This window comes from Astyanax mexicanus, chromosome 1, assembly GCF_023375975.1.
Source record: "Astyanax mexicanus isolate ESR-SI-001 chromosome 1, AstMex3_surface, whole genome shotgun sequence".
In the NCBI taxonomy this organism is placed as follows: domain Eukaryota; kingdom Metazoa; phylum Chordata; class Actinopteri; order Characiformes; family Acestrorhamphidae; genus Astyanax; species Astyanax mexicanus.
In genome coordinates this window covers 53280563-53298191 of record NC_064408.1, presented here as the reverse complement: position 1 = coordinate 53298191, position 17629 = coordinate 53280563, and the positions used below count along the sequence as shown (strand labels likewise).

The 17629-nt window shown below is 38.5% G+C and overlaps 1 protein-coding gene across 4 annotated transcripts in view; it reads right to left on the bottom strand.

Annotated features, from left to right (window-relative positions):
* The window catches only part of grm1a (glutamate receptor, metabotropic 1a), a 45501-nt gene that overhangs the window by 11703 nt on the left and 16169 nt on the right, over window positions 1-17629 (bottom strand). For all 4 annotated transcript variants that reach the window (XM_049479902.1, XM_049479918.1, XM_049479900.1 and 1 more), the window contains exons 4-5: window positions 4096-4331; window positions 1374-1620 (exon numbers count right to left, since the gene is read on the bottom strand). In XM_049479902.1, the coding sequence (XP_049335859.1) occupies window positions 1374-1620; window positions 4096-4331 (483 nt within the window). The remainder of the gene's footprint in view (window positions 1-1373; window positions 1621-4095; window positions 4332-17629) is intronic.

The window sequence follows — 17629 nt, the reverse complement described above, 5'->3', positions numbered from 1 at the left end:
ATCTCAGTGTCTCCATGATGTAAAGTCACCTGGAATAGTTTTCTCAGCATCTTAAAGGAGTTCCTGGAGGTGCTGAACAATAGTTGCTGCTTTTCCTTCACAATGTAAAGCTCCAGATCATCCTAAATCACCCATTTCAGTTGGGTTTTGATCAGAGGATTGTGGATGCCAAACATTTTTTCGTTTACTACATAATTGTATAAAATATTAAAGATTAAAGAAAGGAAAACAAATGCGAAGGTGTTTCCACACTTGACTGGTACTTTATATACTGAAGGTCTCCCTTGTGAACACTCATCATTATAAAATAAGTTATGTTTTACAGTGCTTTTCAGACAAAAGATAAAGGTACTAAAAACAATAAATGATTAGAAATTAGACTGATATGGACAATATTTTTTGAGCTACAAATACAAAATTAGTCTGTCTCAGTATTGGGGCTCGCTACCGTCTGTGATAACGCGACATGTCAGATACTTCACTGCACAGTTTTACGTTTATAATGGTGACCTATGATAATCCTTTTTAAGCAGATTGAATGTTCTCATACAGTTTCTACACAGTTTTTGTGGTATATGTGAAGTGCTGACCACCTTGGCATGTGAAGAATAAGAAGGACATGTGTTTGGGTTTGTCTTCAACAAGATTAAGCAGGACTCATCACTGAAGATGAACTGCTGCCATTCCCAGGCAGTCTGGCACAACCTCATTACAGGTTTTGACAACGTTGACGTGGCGTTAAAGACAGTCCTCATAATGGTCACCATGCATGTAATTCTATGTACAGTATCGATGCGCATCAATGCTCCCTGAATGTCTGTTATTGTGGCTGTTTGGTCACTCCATGCATGTCTAGCAATCCTTTAGCGCTCGGTCTCTATGGTTTGTATAGCAGGTCCTCCATGTTTTTGCTGCTACATTTCTTTTTCTAACTACTGCTGCCAACAGTATGCTTGAGTTATGGCTAACCCTATCCTTAACCATGGCCCCATTAAGAGACCTTGCTTGAACTCTCCCAAATGCTGGAATTGCTTTTACATTCTTCTCGAAGGCATTCTTTGCTTACAAAGAATGTTATCAACCCATAAGCCATAAGTCAGAATGAAAAGGCAAACTTGGGATGTCTTGGGAGTACAATGTGGTCTATGAGCAAGTGAACAGTACCACAAATTGTAAACCAGCACCTTGAAGTGAAGCAGTATCTGTGAGCTTAAAGAGAAGGCTTTGGATTGAGATTGAAAGACTACTTGAAAGATATAGCCCACCACACTTAATGCTTTAAATGTATAATTCTGGTACTGCAGGAGTTTAACTGTAGATGCTCTTCTTTTTGCTGCACAAGCCTTAATATTTCACTACTGTCTTGTAATTACCTGCCAGGAGAGTCTCCATTTTCGTCAAAGTACACCTCCTCTCCAGAGATGCCAGAGAAGGAGGTCTTGAGCAGGTAGTCCAGGAGCTTGCTGCCATCAATAGGGTCCATGGCTTCACACAGGCCCTCGTGGTTTGGGCACATCTCTCGGTGCATGTCATGCAGTCCATGAGCCATGGCATAGATGGCATTGATCACAAAGCCCATCTTGCTGTCCTGGACATAGTTGTCCTTCAGGCTCTCGTTTCCTGTTGGGAAAGCAGTCTCAGTCAGGGTGGTTGAAAATAAATTTTGTATGTTTTTTATTAATTTACTTATGCAGACATTAAATCATCACATGGTTCCAGTGGCTTCAGCTGCAAGATCTCAAGAAATGATGCGATTTTCTTGTTAGTACCTTTTGCGTGTGACACAGCTAGCTAGATATTTGCGTTCTGAATGCATACAAGCATTGTGCTAAGCATTCACTTAGAAGTCTGAGTGACCAGCCTGCAAAAAGCCATACAGCATTGCATATGGGCCTCACAGCCATATGAATAAGTGAGTGAATAAGTGCAATTTATAATGCTACAGTGCAAAAAGTCTTCCCACACTTCTACATTTGTTCATTTCCTTTAATGAAAGAAGTGACACACTGAACAGTGAACCGTGTTGTAAAGCATTCTGTCCTTGAGTTCCCTCAGTGAAGAAACCATTCATAATACACATTCACCGATCGCACAATCGCACACATGCAGACTTACAGCTGTGAGGAGGGACCTCCACACACGCCGTGAGCACTGTGGTCATCTTCACACATTCATTCTCTCACACACACACACGCTCACTCACGCTGTGAGAAAGGCTGCTTTGCTCCATGTGCAGCAGACTTCACTTGTGCTTTCAGTGCAAGACTCGAACCCGCGAGCAGTACAAAGGAGCTGGACTGATATCTTTCACTGGCAGGCCTCCGCTGTGCCCATGACTGAACGACTTTGCTTGTCTTTTTAGCTAAATAGGAGTCTGTTACCACTTGCCAGAAGAAGGGACATTTTTTTAATTGAACAAACCAGGCAATGTGTGAAAATATATCACAGCAAACTGGATAACAAAGTGCTAATATAATCAGGAAAAGCTCCTCTTTCAATGCCGACTGCTTTTGGACTGCTTTGCTCAATTGTTGGACTTAAAAAAAATGATTTGCATTGTATGAATATATGAATTTCTCGTCACTCCCACTGATTTCTCACTTGCTGCATGTTCTAATATTCTTCACTGCTGCCACATTTAAAAATTAGCCAGACCTGCTCTGGAAAGATCAATATCATTCCAACTCTGTGCACCATTTCTCGCTATAGTGAGGTGCTCCTTCAGTGCAATTGTCAGTGCATAGACCACACCATCCCCAAATCACTCTCCACGCACACACTTACCACTGGCCACATCTTTGAGAGGGAGGGTACAACAACAATAGAAGACTATGAGCTTTCAGAATAGTCCCTGTTTATAGGATTAGAATCTCTTTAATCTACAGTAGTGATACTATAAAGCTATGTTACTGCTTGCAATTAGAACTCTGTGTACTAATATCTAAGCACACAGCATGAGAAACAGTCTTTAATAGTAGCAGGAGCAGCATTCAATGCTTTTCAGGCACTATCTCAGATCATTGTGCATGATAGGAAATGTCATGCTTGTGCGCATAGAGTCAGAGCAGTCGATGACAGTAAATAGGAAAGCACAGGGGGGGTCGGGAGAAGTAAAGGACACGGCTTAATTTACCTATGTCACCTGTCGGACCACCAGAGACAGGGTCATTTTGTGAAAGAAATGGAGGGAGAATACACACACAGTTATCACACACAATTTCTATGTAGCCATCATGCATAAAAGACCAGAGGTCTCACACTCCAGTACTTTAGGGCAGAGCACTTTAGGTAGAGGTATAATGACACACAAAGGTCATAAACTGTCTGATTTAATTCATGATAAAAAAAGTATCGGAACACATGCTTATTTGGTGTTTTCTCTCAAATCATGGTGATTAAAAATGTTTCCTGCTTTTTGCATGTGTGTTCAGCTAATAGGACTAAATCGGATACAGCAGTGCTGCTGGAGTTTTTAAACACTGTATCAACTCACTGTCCACTCTATCAGACACTCCTACGTAGCTGCGCCACCTTGCAGATGTAAAGTCAGAGACAGAAGTTTATCAGGCCACATGATGCTTTTAGCTGGATATTTCTGGTTGTTGGACTGTTCTCAGCCGCGTTGTGACACAGAGGTGTTTAAAAACTCCAGCAGCACTGCTGTGTCTGATCCAGTTATACCAGAGCAAAAATAAAAATCTTTTTTTCACTGATCTCCTGTAAAGTTGGATTTTGCCTGCTTGAGTGCTTTGCCCCTGAAGGACTAGAGTTTGAGAATCTAGTTAGAATGTAAAACCATAATAGTGAGTCATCCAGTGTCAGAAACCACTTAAGCAAATCTATTTGACATTGTATATCAATGTTGATACCCTTTGGCAAAGGTGTATGTTGATTTAGGCATGCAGTTTGCATGTAGGAGCTGAATCATATTCTTGTATATTAGAGTTTGTCCACAAATTATTATTTTAATAATAGTCTGTACTGGTGAAAGAAAAATCCATTCTTATTTTAAAGTCTTTTCATTATAGTAATGACAGTAATACAGTTCCCACTTATTGTGTTTGGGCACATTGCTTTCTTTGTTTGCTTGTTTACCTGTGCAGACTTTTTGGTAGTTAGTGTTCTCCTGAGGGTGCCCAGGTATACGACATTGGAAGCGATACTGCCAGAACTCTGCGAACCACGGGTTCCTTGTGTTGGTGTCCAAATGCAGCTTCAGAAAATAGTCGTTAAATGACTTCACTTCCTCTGTCTGCAGCTTCATAGTTATTCCTCCATCGGCTTCCTGCTCGTATCCCTCCACCACCTCATCACGGTCCGCCCATCCATCACTGACAAAAAGAACAAGAGGCAAAGAAAGATATTAAACTCCAGTCCCTACTGTGTTGAATTTAAAACATCTATATCCTATATCTTCCTCCGTTTTATTTTTCCCCTGATGATGTTTGTGTAGGTTTATTTACCAAAAATAGATGTAGTTCATTTTGTAAGTCTATGTTCCATAGGCAGGTATAATATCAAAAACGGTGTTGTCTGAAATAGCATTTTACATGATATATATTTTAATATGAAAGAAGATCATGGTCTTAGGCCCTTTGAATTATTTCTCTTAATACTGAATGTGAGGTAAAGACACTGTCCTTAGTGCAAACACTATGTATAGATATATAGCTCTCAAACAAACAACAACACTGTATTTTACCTCACCCACTGTATGTAACTTGTTCCCTGCACATTAGTTATAGTATACTTTTTCTATAGGCTGTATTACTTAAACGGCACAGTAAAAGCTCTTGAGTGGAGGCAGGAGGGACAGAATACATAAGTGCTTTATACAGCATAGCATATTCACAGTGATGGAGCTGTCTGAAGTGGTTCTCTCTCTCTCTCTCTCTCTCTCTTTCTATATATAAAATCATTTTTCAACAGTGGGGATTACATCTCACTGCATATAACATGAAAAAAGTATGCATACATTATATTTCAACATAATATTGATCATTAATTTACTTCTTTAAAAAGTAAAGCCAATAATTTCACAATTAACTTAATGGCATACATGATATTTTCTTTTTTTAAAGTGGCAGTCCATAAATCGTCTGTGTTGCATCCAGCATATGGAAAACATGAGTGTGAAAACATATGAACTGGGTGCAAAGCCAGATGACTTGGTATTTTAAATGGCTGCTCTGGTGTCACAAGTGGATGCAAGGATGTGGCCACATGGTTGCTGTGATAAACTATGTGGTTGCTTGAATAATACTAGTAAATCATTGACTATATTTACATGCAAATATTTTCTGCATTCAGTTTCTGCATTTGATTATAGATTTAGCCTGAGGTGTTTATATATACATTTTTCTTCTCATAAAACCCCTAAAGTAAATAAAGTAAATACAGCAGCATTGTGTTCCTTGATGTTTCAGGTGGTGTGTTTTTAATTGCTTTTAAATGATGTTGGACTCAGGAAAATGTTCTTCACATTCACTGATTAAAGAAAAGGTGAGAGGGCGATGTCATGTCCTGCAACATTCTGAGGCTGATTAGCAGGATGACACAAAAATCACAAAACCTCTGGATAAAAGTGTGCAGTAAAGACTGTGGGGAAAGAGTCTTACTGAAGGAAGTCACAGAACAGCAGGGCATTCATAGTTTTATACAACATTTCTACAAGATTATTTTACCCCCATAGAGCATACTATAAGAGCCCATATTCCAGTAATAGTGTGTGTTGCTATTGTACAGGCTCTTGTGCTATGATCTAAATAAGCATGCACAGATTATTTTTTTTCAGAATAGGAAAGTAATCCGATGCAGGTGTTTACGTGGTGATTATTTATATTTAACAGATTTTTTTAAGGATTACCGATCTTGGAAAGGCTTCAAACTGACTATTTATAGATAGTCTAATCTGATTGAGTATAAAATGGGTGCAAACATTTGCAGCCCAAAAATCATTAAAAAATATGTTGATATATATAACCCTTTACCACCTGTCAAAAAAAACTCTACACAAACTAATCAAAACCAAAGAATAAGTTACTAAACTAAACCTTCATTTAGTGTATTTTAGATTTTTATAGTTGGCTCCACTACAATTTTGTAGATTTTTTTACACTCTTAAGAAGAGCGGAATGTACTGAATAATCTAGCACATTATTCTAAATATGTTAAATTAGTTATTTTCATTATTTGTTAAATATTTGTTCTTATCTATTAACTTATCTATTAAAAACATAATTTTATTCTTATTTTCACCAAAAGTCAGCACATCCATGATATTAATAATGTGTATCCAAAATTGGAGTAAAATAAATGAAATAAGGCAGAGAAATAACACAAACATGACACTGCACAAACTGAAGTGGCCTTAAAGACCCATGCTCTGCCTGGCTGTCTCTTTTAGCCCCCCTCTCTCACTGCAGATTCTGGAGCACGCTCCACAAAATTGGCTCCAGCGGCTTCAGCCTAAAACACATCCCCCTAAAACAAGCCGCTCTCAATAGTGGAGCAGAAAATGGCAGAGATTAGAGGGAGCGCATCTCGTCAGAGTGTTTCATTACTTCAATGAATAATGGATGAATAGAGGGCCCAGGTAGAGTCTCACTGGCAAAGCTGTGCACATTGAGTATACAGCACGTGGTGCTGTAGTAGCTACTCTCAGACAGAGCTGAGAGGAAGGCTTAGCACAGATTAGAGGAGTCAGGCCTACTGGAGAAGCTCACATTCATGCCTTCAAGTTCAAGAAAAATTCAGTTTGAACAGTTTTTCTGCAGACTGTCTGCCAAGATATCGTGCATGCTGTGTGTGGCTGTATCATCATTTACTTTCCTCAAACCATGCCAGTTTTTATTATTAATTACCATGCTGACATGCCTATTTGTGAGATCTAAGCTTTGCATTGCCACTGCAAACAACACTAGCCTGTAAAAGCAATGATTGACTATTGTGGCGTGAGGAGACGGGGGAGTTGGGGGTCCGCCCCACGCCAGAGCGCACAGCTCTATGTGTCCCAGCTGGCCCGCATCCGGACTGATTAAGCAGCCAGCTGGGACAGCTATAAAACTCAGCCTCAGCTCACTGAAGAGAGGACTCTTGACTGGGGAGCTGAGGGCTGAGGCGGCACGGACCTTAAAAACTACAAAAAAGAGACTACTGAACTCTAGAGCCCCTTTGGGCTGAGTTATGTTTATTTAAGTTTGTTTTGGGTGTGGTGGAGGGCGTTTGAAAGCCAATAAAAGGTATGATTTGAGTTCATTTACTCCCCGTGTCTGTGTTCTATGTGTGCTTCCTCCTTCCGGGTCACAGTGGTCACGCCCCTAACCCCAGGGGCCTACCACACTATGCTAAACCTTTGTTCTGTATGACCCAAAAATAATCTATACACCCAGTAGTGCTCAGCTTCTTTTGAAATGTAAACATTCTGTAAGGTTGGAGTCACACTAGAAAATTATGTGATATTTTAAGATGATCATTTTGAGGGGGTTCTCTGCTGTTAAACATGGTGGCAGTTTTGATTTGACCCTTATGTCAACACATATATTAGAGTAAACTGATGTTTACTTTAATGTTTAACTGAACCAAGCCTTTAGGTCCATCCCTACATCTTTTTTTACACTGAAATAAGTTAGGTCATTTTTCTTGCTTCTGTATATAATTCCATTCATTGTGTTTATTGCAGTCCTCCAACTGACACAGTGCACTAACAAACAATACATAGGGCAAACATAGATTCACAGTAATATGCAAGTGCAAATATGTCATACTTGTTGTAATTAGGCTGGAGAGTAATTGAATTATTGAAGATGAAGAATTTGCAAAACAAGGGTTTTCTTTTTTCTGGATTAGAAAAGCGTTTCGATTTCAATTATGGAATCACATTCAGGGTTATCCTTATGTAACACAGAAGAGTAAAAACAAAATCCCATGTAAACAGTTCATATAAGTGCACATAACTACTGACAACTACTAACTTTCTTAGTTTCTTTTGCATTCCTTAAAATAGTAACATACATTAAATTCACAAAAAACTATGTACTATCAAAAGTCAAAATAAAACATGAAAAGGTTCTATTCATGATACGTGTGTTTTTATAACAGAGATCTATGCTCCAATATTTGCTCTAATGTTATCTCCAACTTTTTTCTCTTTCTTTTCTTCCCTCATTGCCCTTCTCCTCTCACACCGCTGTCTACCCCCGCCCACCCTTCCTCTCTCATTCTCCTTTCTTCCAGTACTCTCCTGCTCTCCTGATCTGCAGCATTGTATCTGTGTGCTGGATGCAGTTGGATGTGGCCTGCTCTTCTCCGCAGGCTTAGGCTGAGGGCCATTAAAGCTTATCCAGGGGCCTTTACTAATTCATGGTGCTCCAGTTAGCAGCAGCCTGGCACTACGTTCCACAAGCTGCCTCTCTCATGCCTGCTCAATCTCGCTCCCCCTCTTTCACACTCACTTCATTCCAGCTTTCATCTTAAACCCAGCCCCTTCACCAGTCATACACTGCAAGATTTTCCACATGTGCCTCCTTTCTGCCATCTAGTCATGCGTTCACCTGCCTGTCCATCCGTTCACATATGCATCAGTTCATCCGTCCACTGTCCATCCACCCAGTTCCCGTGAGACCCATACTGGGACAAAAGCAAGCTGTGATAAAAAAGAACATTATACAGCAGAGTGACCCGTTTACAGTAGCTTTCAGAGTCCACTGTTTAACTTTGCAGAGTAAAGCTGTTATCATCACTTTGCTAAACTGTTTAAAATGACATGAACCCATGATTAAATTTCATGTCATGAATTACATTTACATCAAATTTACATTATATATTGACAGGATACATTTATATTAGCAGGCTCATCCTCCTTACCTAATTATCAGCCTGAGTATCAGCATGCAGTAGACAATACATGCTGATGTTCAAACCTGTTGAGAAAGTAAATTGGATGTAAATGCAAATAGATTACATTTGCATCCAATTAACATTCTTTATTGACAAGTTTGCAGATCTGCACTTGCTTTGTTTAAAAGTAAAAAAATTACAATAAAATGTTTTTATTACTGCAAAAAAAGTATTAATCAGCACCTATGTAGCCTAAAGTTACATCTTAATAATTGTGATGGTACACAAAACTGCATAATTCTCCCTAACCCTAGTCATAACTGTGTAAATAGATACATAGCCAATGCTTGTGTACATCTGTCTATAGGGGAATTTTAAAGTGTGATATGTATTTATGGTGTCCAGTGGTGTAACTGTAGGGGGATCTCATTAGCAAATAATACTTAAATAATACAAATAATAATTTGTTTCTTTCTATATTAACAATGTATGTTTGATAAAAAATACTTCAATCTCAATTAGCTTCTAATTAGCTGTGAAACAACTACAAAGACTGTTATTGGTATAAACCAACTAAAATCTTATATATAGTTTTGAACAGTGAAAAATCTAGTGAATTTGTGTTGCGCTATTTTCAAAACAAGATGGCAACATAGACCCTTTGTTACAAGTATAATACATAATATTGATAAATAATATATGCTGTACTTAGTGAGTCCAATCGTTTTTTTGTCAGAGAAAGTCATATTTGTTTCAAAGGACACCCCTTTTTGGTGGTAAGCAGTTGCACTGATGATACTGTGATGTATAAAGCTGTGTATACATTTCGCTATACTCCTGTTGGTAACTCTTTGGGTGAAACTGCATTTAATTTCAGTTAGATTCACCACAATGAGCCATGTTGCCTCTACAGCTCACTGTGTATATACATTTTAAATCAAGATAAAGAGAAACATTTTTAGCATTGGTTAAAAGTTCAGCATTGGTTAGCTTTGACTTTAAAAAGCTAAATTAAGTGAAATTACTTTTCTAACCTGAAGGCAATAAATCTTAGTTCTGATAAGAACTTTTGTCTTTATCAAGCTGTAAGTGTATGATCATTTTGCTTATTTCAGGATACTATTTAGGCACATTATTCGGATGTTTATTTGATTCAAGTCTTTCTGAGCTTGTTTGACCAGGTCAATGTTTTTGAAATGACTAACAGCACACCTTGACTCCTTCTAAGCTTGGATGAAACAAGACCACATTTAAATAAATCTACTTTATTTCCTCAGAAGAGCAAATTATATGAAATACCGCTCACATTTAGCTCTTCTGCCGTTTAAGCAGATCTGAGCTGAGGGCTACAATCATGGGGTTTATAGTCCTTTTACAAGGGGTCCTAGGGGAAATTTTTCTTTTATGATGGGTCCTCTGTAATTTTATTCAAGTCTGAATTGACCATGTACGTGTTTTTCTCTGATGTCCTCTGAGAAAGTTACAGGATGAATTACCTACTGTTTTTTGGTGAACTCTATGGTCCCGTCTGAATCACGTTTGTCTGACATGTCTAAGTTTAGTCACCTCGCGCTTAATAAGATAGCTATTTGTCCACTTCCAAGCACCGTAATTACATTTTGGGCACGCATTTTCAGGGAAATCCATATAAACACAACAGAGAGTGAAAATGGAGGAGCTACTGAACGCAATGTCATGACAGAGAAAGGCAAAAAAACTCACTGGTCCTCCTGTTTTTTCAACTGCAGTCTGGATGCAAAAGTTGCATCACTGAGTAGAAGTGTAATTTTTTTTTTAAAGACATCCCCCAGAGAGACTAATCTCGTCCGGATAGGGTTTAAGCATGATTTTTCCCTTATGGGTTCTAAATAACTAATAAAAGAAAAAGACTGCACACAGTAAACCAGGCATGTGTATATTCATGTGTATATTTATTTATGTCATTTTTCTGAGTGTGTGAGTCAACCAGCATGTTAATTATTATTTTCTGAGCTGAGGAGCTGGTATGCAAATCAGTCAGTGGCTAAACAATGACAGTTTTAATCTGCCATGCTGTAGTGTAATGAGAATCTCCTTTTTGTGTTTTTCTATTTAGTTGCAACCGAATTTGCAATCAGGGTAGTTAACTGCTATCTGACGACAGATGCAGCACAACATAGTTAAAGTTTTCAGCAAATATACAGCAGGAGTAGTGTGAGACAGCCGTGTATCTGAAGTGCCTGCAGGCTTTGTTCGCTGTAATGTAGTTGCGCTGTAGGTCACTAAAACCCTGGAGACTTTACTCACACTCCAAGCTGTAACTGTGTTTCTGAGCACATCAACAAACCGACGTCTCACAGCCAGGAGACACACATACACACACACACATATTCTCAAGCACCACACTGAGACCATAACACAAATAAAGTTCAACTCAATTAAGCTAAGTTACATAAAGTAATACTTCTCCACAGCTGCTCTTTAGAATCTGCCTCAGCAGAGAACGGCATTGCTCCGAAAGCGATAAGACTGTAATAGAAATGTAAAAAAAAAAAATCTTTCTTTCTCTCTCACTCTCTGACAAGATTTTTACACCACTGGGGTTAGGAACCTTCCACCCACACATCCACATAATTCTCTCCCCCACCTCTCTCTTTCTCTCTCTGTCTTTCTGTTTTCCTCTCTCTCTCTCTCTCTCTCCCTCACTGCCCTCATGACTAATATATCCTCTAATGTATTCAAAATGGAGGGCTAATGAAAGAAAGATGTTATGGAAAGTGAGCCCAGCCTCCCCAGAGCCTTGTAGAGGTCTTTTCAAACACGTTCACCCATCACAGCAAAAAAATAAAGAAATTTTAAAAGAACGGAAACTGAGGAATAGAGGCAGGAGGAGAACGATATCACGCAGCATGCCCCCGAGCATCGTGGAGCTCCATCCTGCAATAGCACCTCAAGACAAATCAACAGGGAGTGAGTAAGAGAGAGAGAGAGAGAGAGAGGAAGAGGGAGAGAGAGAGGGAGAGAACTCAGAAGCACCTCAGAAGAGAGGTGACCCAGTTGAACGGAAGCAGCAGCGGCCGTGAGCAGCACTGCCAAGCCTCAAACTCTGAAAAGGGACGCTGCCATGCTGGAATAAATCTGAAGCGGGATTTGGCAAAGCGGTGGGAGACTTAGAAAGGCGGGAGGAGAATCTAGAGCTGGAAGTGAGCCCAGGGATCTAATCTTTTAGCTAAACACATATAGACACAATCAGACACTTCATCTCAGCCTATCAGACACCACTGTGTTATCTGCTGTGCATCTGGGCAAAAAGAGAGCACTGAAACATGGAGAAATTCACAGAAAATATGACATTAGAGACGGTTCCCTATGAATGCGACCGAGCGCAGCAGAGTGCAGCGATTCAGGACACATTCTGGTACAAGCACAAACAGTTATAATTGGCTGCTGTCTGGAGGTCAGAGGTCAAAAGAATCAAGTCATTCTCCTGATTCAGGTGTATGAAATCTGTGCCGAGTGCCTGTTATATAACAGACAGATGTTCACCAGACTATAAACATATTAAGCTAAATAAGCTAATTTATGAAGTGCCAAAACACATGTGCTCACACACACACACACACACTTACACTCACAAATCCCATAATTATGCCAATGCTCCACTGAACATAGTATGATATTCTAGTTAAATGCTGTCTGAAAACTTAACCTAACATTAAAGGAATACCACAGCATTTTTTCCACTTACCTGCCCTTAAAATGACTTTTATTAGGCATAGTTAAATCCTGCCAGTTCAGTTCAAGAGCGTGCATTGTGCTAGTTATGGAAATATGGGTTGCTACATGAACCAGACCTCATGAAGGCAGCATATCCTGCGCCAGTGTCCTGAGCGGAGACCTGGGGAAAAGATCCTGTACACATGCCAGGCTAACCTGTTACAACAATGTTTGGTAAGAACTTGGTGATATGATATGTAGCACAAAAATGGTGCTGCACTACTGTAATCAATGCCGTATATCCTTTTTGTCTAAATTAAATTTAAGAAAAGTTATATAGTATGAAAACACACTATCATTTTTTGAAAATCGAATCGAAGAACAATGAGATCTAATGACAAAGTACACTGCTATGTAGTACATTGTGTTTAAAAATGACACTAAATAAACCACAGTTTGACACCGATCTTTACATCTAAACTAATCTACACTGTTTTTGAAAATCGATACGATATTGCAAAACAAAATATCGCAATACTTTGATATATTAAGCATTTTTATTTTTATTTTTATTCCAGCAGCTGCACACTGGCTTCTATTATTTATATCATATCTGTTAAGATATACATTGCTTTGAAATCTCTATATATTAAGGAATGATTCATGTGGTTCCTAGAAAGAGACACTGATTCATACACACACCCCACCACTGCCATCAGTCAGTCCACCTAAATGAACAGTAACTGTGAGAGTGATAAGACCTCAATTTTACCCCGTGAGCAGACGCATCTCAAAAACAACAGGAAAATGACGGCTGATTATGCAAATACGTTTTCGCAATATTCACCCAAAACGAGTTGAGCTGAGAGGCACCACGCTGCTAATTACAGACGGAGGCTCTCGCTGCCGTCTTTCATTTTTTTATGGGAAAAGTTGAAAAATTTAACGAGAAACGGGAAAAGGGAAGAATGTGGGAAAAACGAAACCGGTACTGATTTAAATTAAGGTGAACGCATGCAGAGAGATGAAAACTCTGCCTTATGAAAATACATTTTGGATTAGCAAGACTTCATCTGAGGCTTAGGATCATAAAAAAGTATCCTTGCTTTATTGGAATTAAACTTTATTTCTTATGCTTTGTGTACTTTCAGTTTACACCGAACTGCTACACCATTCATTACTGGTCCGTTTCTCACTTGTTTAACATGCTTGCTATTGTTTTCAGAACAGAAATGCATGGTATTACTTGGGTGGTGGCCTTTTCTCAACAGAACAGTAACGCTGTGTAACAGTGTGTGAGTGTGATCAGACACAGTGGCTTTACTGAAGTGAGTGGTCCATCATTTAGAAACATCCAACCAAGAGCTGCTCTCTGGTTAAGAACCTAACACTGATGAAGGTCTGGAGAATCGTAACACAAAATCCACTTTTGATAGGTTATATTCTTTAACTCAACACAGGTACTGCCAGGCACTGTAAATGTACAATTAATTCTAAATGATAAAGTATAAATCTGGGATTTAATGTAGAATTAGATCAACAAAATAATAGAATGCAAAACAAAAAGTCCCTGTGACGTTTAGTGTTTTATTCTGTAAGAGACAGCAGAAAAAAGAGTCCACATGTTTAGAAATGACCCCAACATTTACAAAGAGGTAACCTGAGCAGAATGTGCTTCCTGTGATGAAGTAACACACTGTCACAAACTGTTACCTTCTGCAGGCTGGAGAGCGCCCTGAATTTAATAGATTATTAATAATGCTGTAGTTTGTCTAACATCAATATGTTAAACAAAGAAAAAAGCTTTTACATATATTACATGTATTTATCTGTCTCTAGCCAGACAGAATTCTGTAATTGTGTAGATAAAGGTATTATTAATAAAAATGAATAGGATATTATTTGATATTATTCTCTGGCTACTGAATGCAGAAAGCTGAATGCTGGCCATGGACTGTTTGCCCTAATGAAAAGCACAAGACAAGGCAATTTCCCTCAAAATTGAAGCCACCACAGTCTCTGAGGAACACTGCGGAACTTTTTTTTTTTTTTCTTCTGACCGTAAAATCCATCTCCAGTGTCTAATTTTAACAGTTAAGTTTTCCCTGTGCTTATACTGGCACATTTTTTTGTAATTAAAGTTTTTATTGAAGCAATAAGCAATGTAAAATAATAAACACCAATTAAACATAATGAAAAAATAAAAAACGAAAAAGGCTGGTGCACCCACCCCCACCCCATCCCACACTCCCAGGGCAAATAAACATCATCTTTTTAACAAGTAAACAACACTTTTTTTTTTTTTTTTTTACCAGAAATACTTTTTTCTTGTCATTCAGTTGTCAGCTGTCAGTCTAGATCAACTATTATACTATAAGTATGATATTACAATATCATACTTATTAATTATTTATTATTTCTCATAACTGTTACGTCTTTATGTTTTGACAGTGCAGTGTTGTGATGTTGATCGCATTAACAGACACTCTGTACCAAATTCTGCTAAGTTTTCCATGGCCAAAGTGATGTAATTAGAAGCTAGCCAGTCAGTTAATGATAGTGTAATTTGACATGCTGGACTTAATTTTGGTATTCATACTTTTTTTTCGGCAAACATTCTCACCAAATGTATTTTCTGGAACAAAATCTTGAAAAATATCTATATATTTTCTTAATACAGCTTATGAAAAATACATTTTACAAATACATACAAATGATCATTTTGCACAAATATTGGACTTGCTTAAGTGGTATATAAGGTATAAGTTCTTTGGTCTAACTATTGCAGGGGTCTAGTTTTGGATTGGTTTAAAGCTCTGTTGTTGATTCCCTAAAAGCTGACTGATTGGTAAATTACAAAAGTTCTGATCTATTGCTGTCACTATCTCTATATATACACCAGTGTTGGTAATCCTTGTGTGTGGCTACATTAAGCTGTGTTGGATTGATCAGAGATGTGGGTTTTTGAATATCCGGACTTCAGTGTGTACACAGTTAAGTGTATAACACAGAAAATCAGTTGGTTGCTCCAATATGTTTGTCTTGGCAAACTTAAATAAACTGGCAGGTAGAGTGTATTGGAACCTTTGACTGTCAGGTGTGTTTTGTTGTCCAGGTGGGTCGTGACATATTGAGTATTTAAATAATAAAAAGCACTGAATGTTTACACTTAGTTTCCGATTTGGGTTTTATCTGTGCAGACTGTGCATTTATAGTTAGAGGAGTAACCAACATGGAAACCAGACAGTCTATGTTTGAAAGACAATCAATTGTGAAGCTGAGAGAAGATGGGAAATCAATTAGAGCCATTGCACAAATATTGTTCATAGCCAGTACAACCATTTGGAATGTCCTGAAGAAGAAAGTCATCACTGGTGTACTAAATAACAGATGTTGAACCGGTAGACCAAGGAAAACAATAGCAGTTGATGACACATTTTGAGTTCTATAAAGAAAGAACCTAAAACAACTGTTAGTGACATCAGCAACAACCTCCAGAGGACTGGAGTGAAGGTATCACAATCTACTGTTTGCAAAAGACTTCATGAAGATGTAAACCACAAATTAGCAATAATAATAGGAAGACCAGGCCGTAAGTTTTTCAAGATGTACAGAGACAAGACTGTGGACTAATTATGGCCTGATGAGACAAAGATTAACCTTGTGATGGAAAGGCTAAAATGGGAACAATAAGGATCTGCTCATGATCCCAAACATACCAGCTCATCTGTGATACACAGTGGAGGTAGTGTCATGACTTGAGCTTGCATGGCTTCTTTTGGGACAGGTTTGTTAATTTTCAATGGTGTAAAATGAACTCAGAAAACTCACTGCCTGGAAAAGCATCACAGAAGAAGCCTGCAGAAGTTATGTGATGTCAGAGGGTCACAGACATGATGCAGTTACAACTAGGAGGATTTGCAACTAAATATTAAGTCTCACTTTAATTTACTGTATATTTATCTGTTCTAATACTTTTGCTCATAAGAAAAATTAGCGGGTTCAGATAAAAGGTGCTATCTTCTGAACTGTGTTTCATCCACATTTAAATACCTGGATATAAAAACTGAAATGTTTTTTTGCTTTATATTCAATTTTTAATGTCCAAATGTTTTTAGTCTACAGCAGAAATAACTTTAGGAATGGACTGTAGGTGTTCTGCTCATGCGAGTGACAAGGCTTGTCTGATTTGCAGAAAATAAATGCCTGATCACGCATTTAGACAAGGAAAATGCTCATATCAGCTTCACTGTTGTACCTGATCAGATGAGAAGTGCTGTCAACATGGTGATTAGCTAGAATTACTGTGTATACAAGCGTGGTTCAGATCAGAACTGAATAGATGATGGATGGGCTTGCTTTAAAGAGGCATGTATACACGAGGACAGAAATCAGGTTTACAATCTTTGTGAAGCAGAGCTGAATCTCAATGAGCTTTCAATCTACTGGTCTGAAGAATAGATCTGACCGCTCTCTCTAAAACAATGCAATACAGGGCCCTGTATGCTACCAATATTTATTTATAGGACTCAAAATCAGTGCACACACACACATAAACACACAAACATAACACACACACACACACACAAAGACAAACCATACACACACACAACATCCACATACATGTTTGCTGGAGGACTACACCTGGACAACAGTTAAAGGGGAACATCCAAATGCACTTTACCTCTCTCTTGCTCTCTCCTCCACTCTCGCTTTGTCTCTTTAGCTCATGTTTCTGAGATAAACATCATCAGCTCCTGTCTTGGCTTGAAGGCTAAGGCACAAATTAGCATGAGAACATCAGACTAGCTTCTGATGAATAAATTTCTATAACACCCCTAAAGCTATTTTGACCACGATGCCATAGCCAGGCATACACACAGACAGAATCCCATGTACACACACACAAACACACACACACACACACAATCTCTTTGCTGCAGTTTCTCTCTCTCTCTCTCTCTCTCTCTCTCTCTCTCTCTTTCACACACACACACACACGGAGATAAATCTCAGTGCAGTAGGTAATCTTACCCTAATTTACTAGTGGATGCTCACAGCTATGAATATTTTAATATGAAGTCAAATAAGCAAA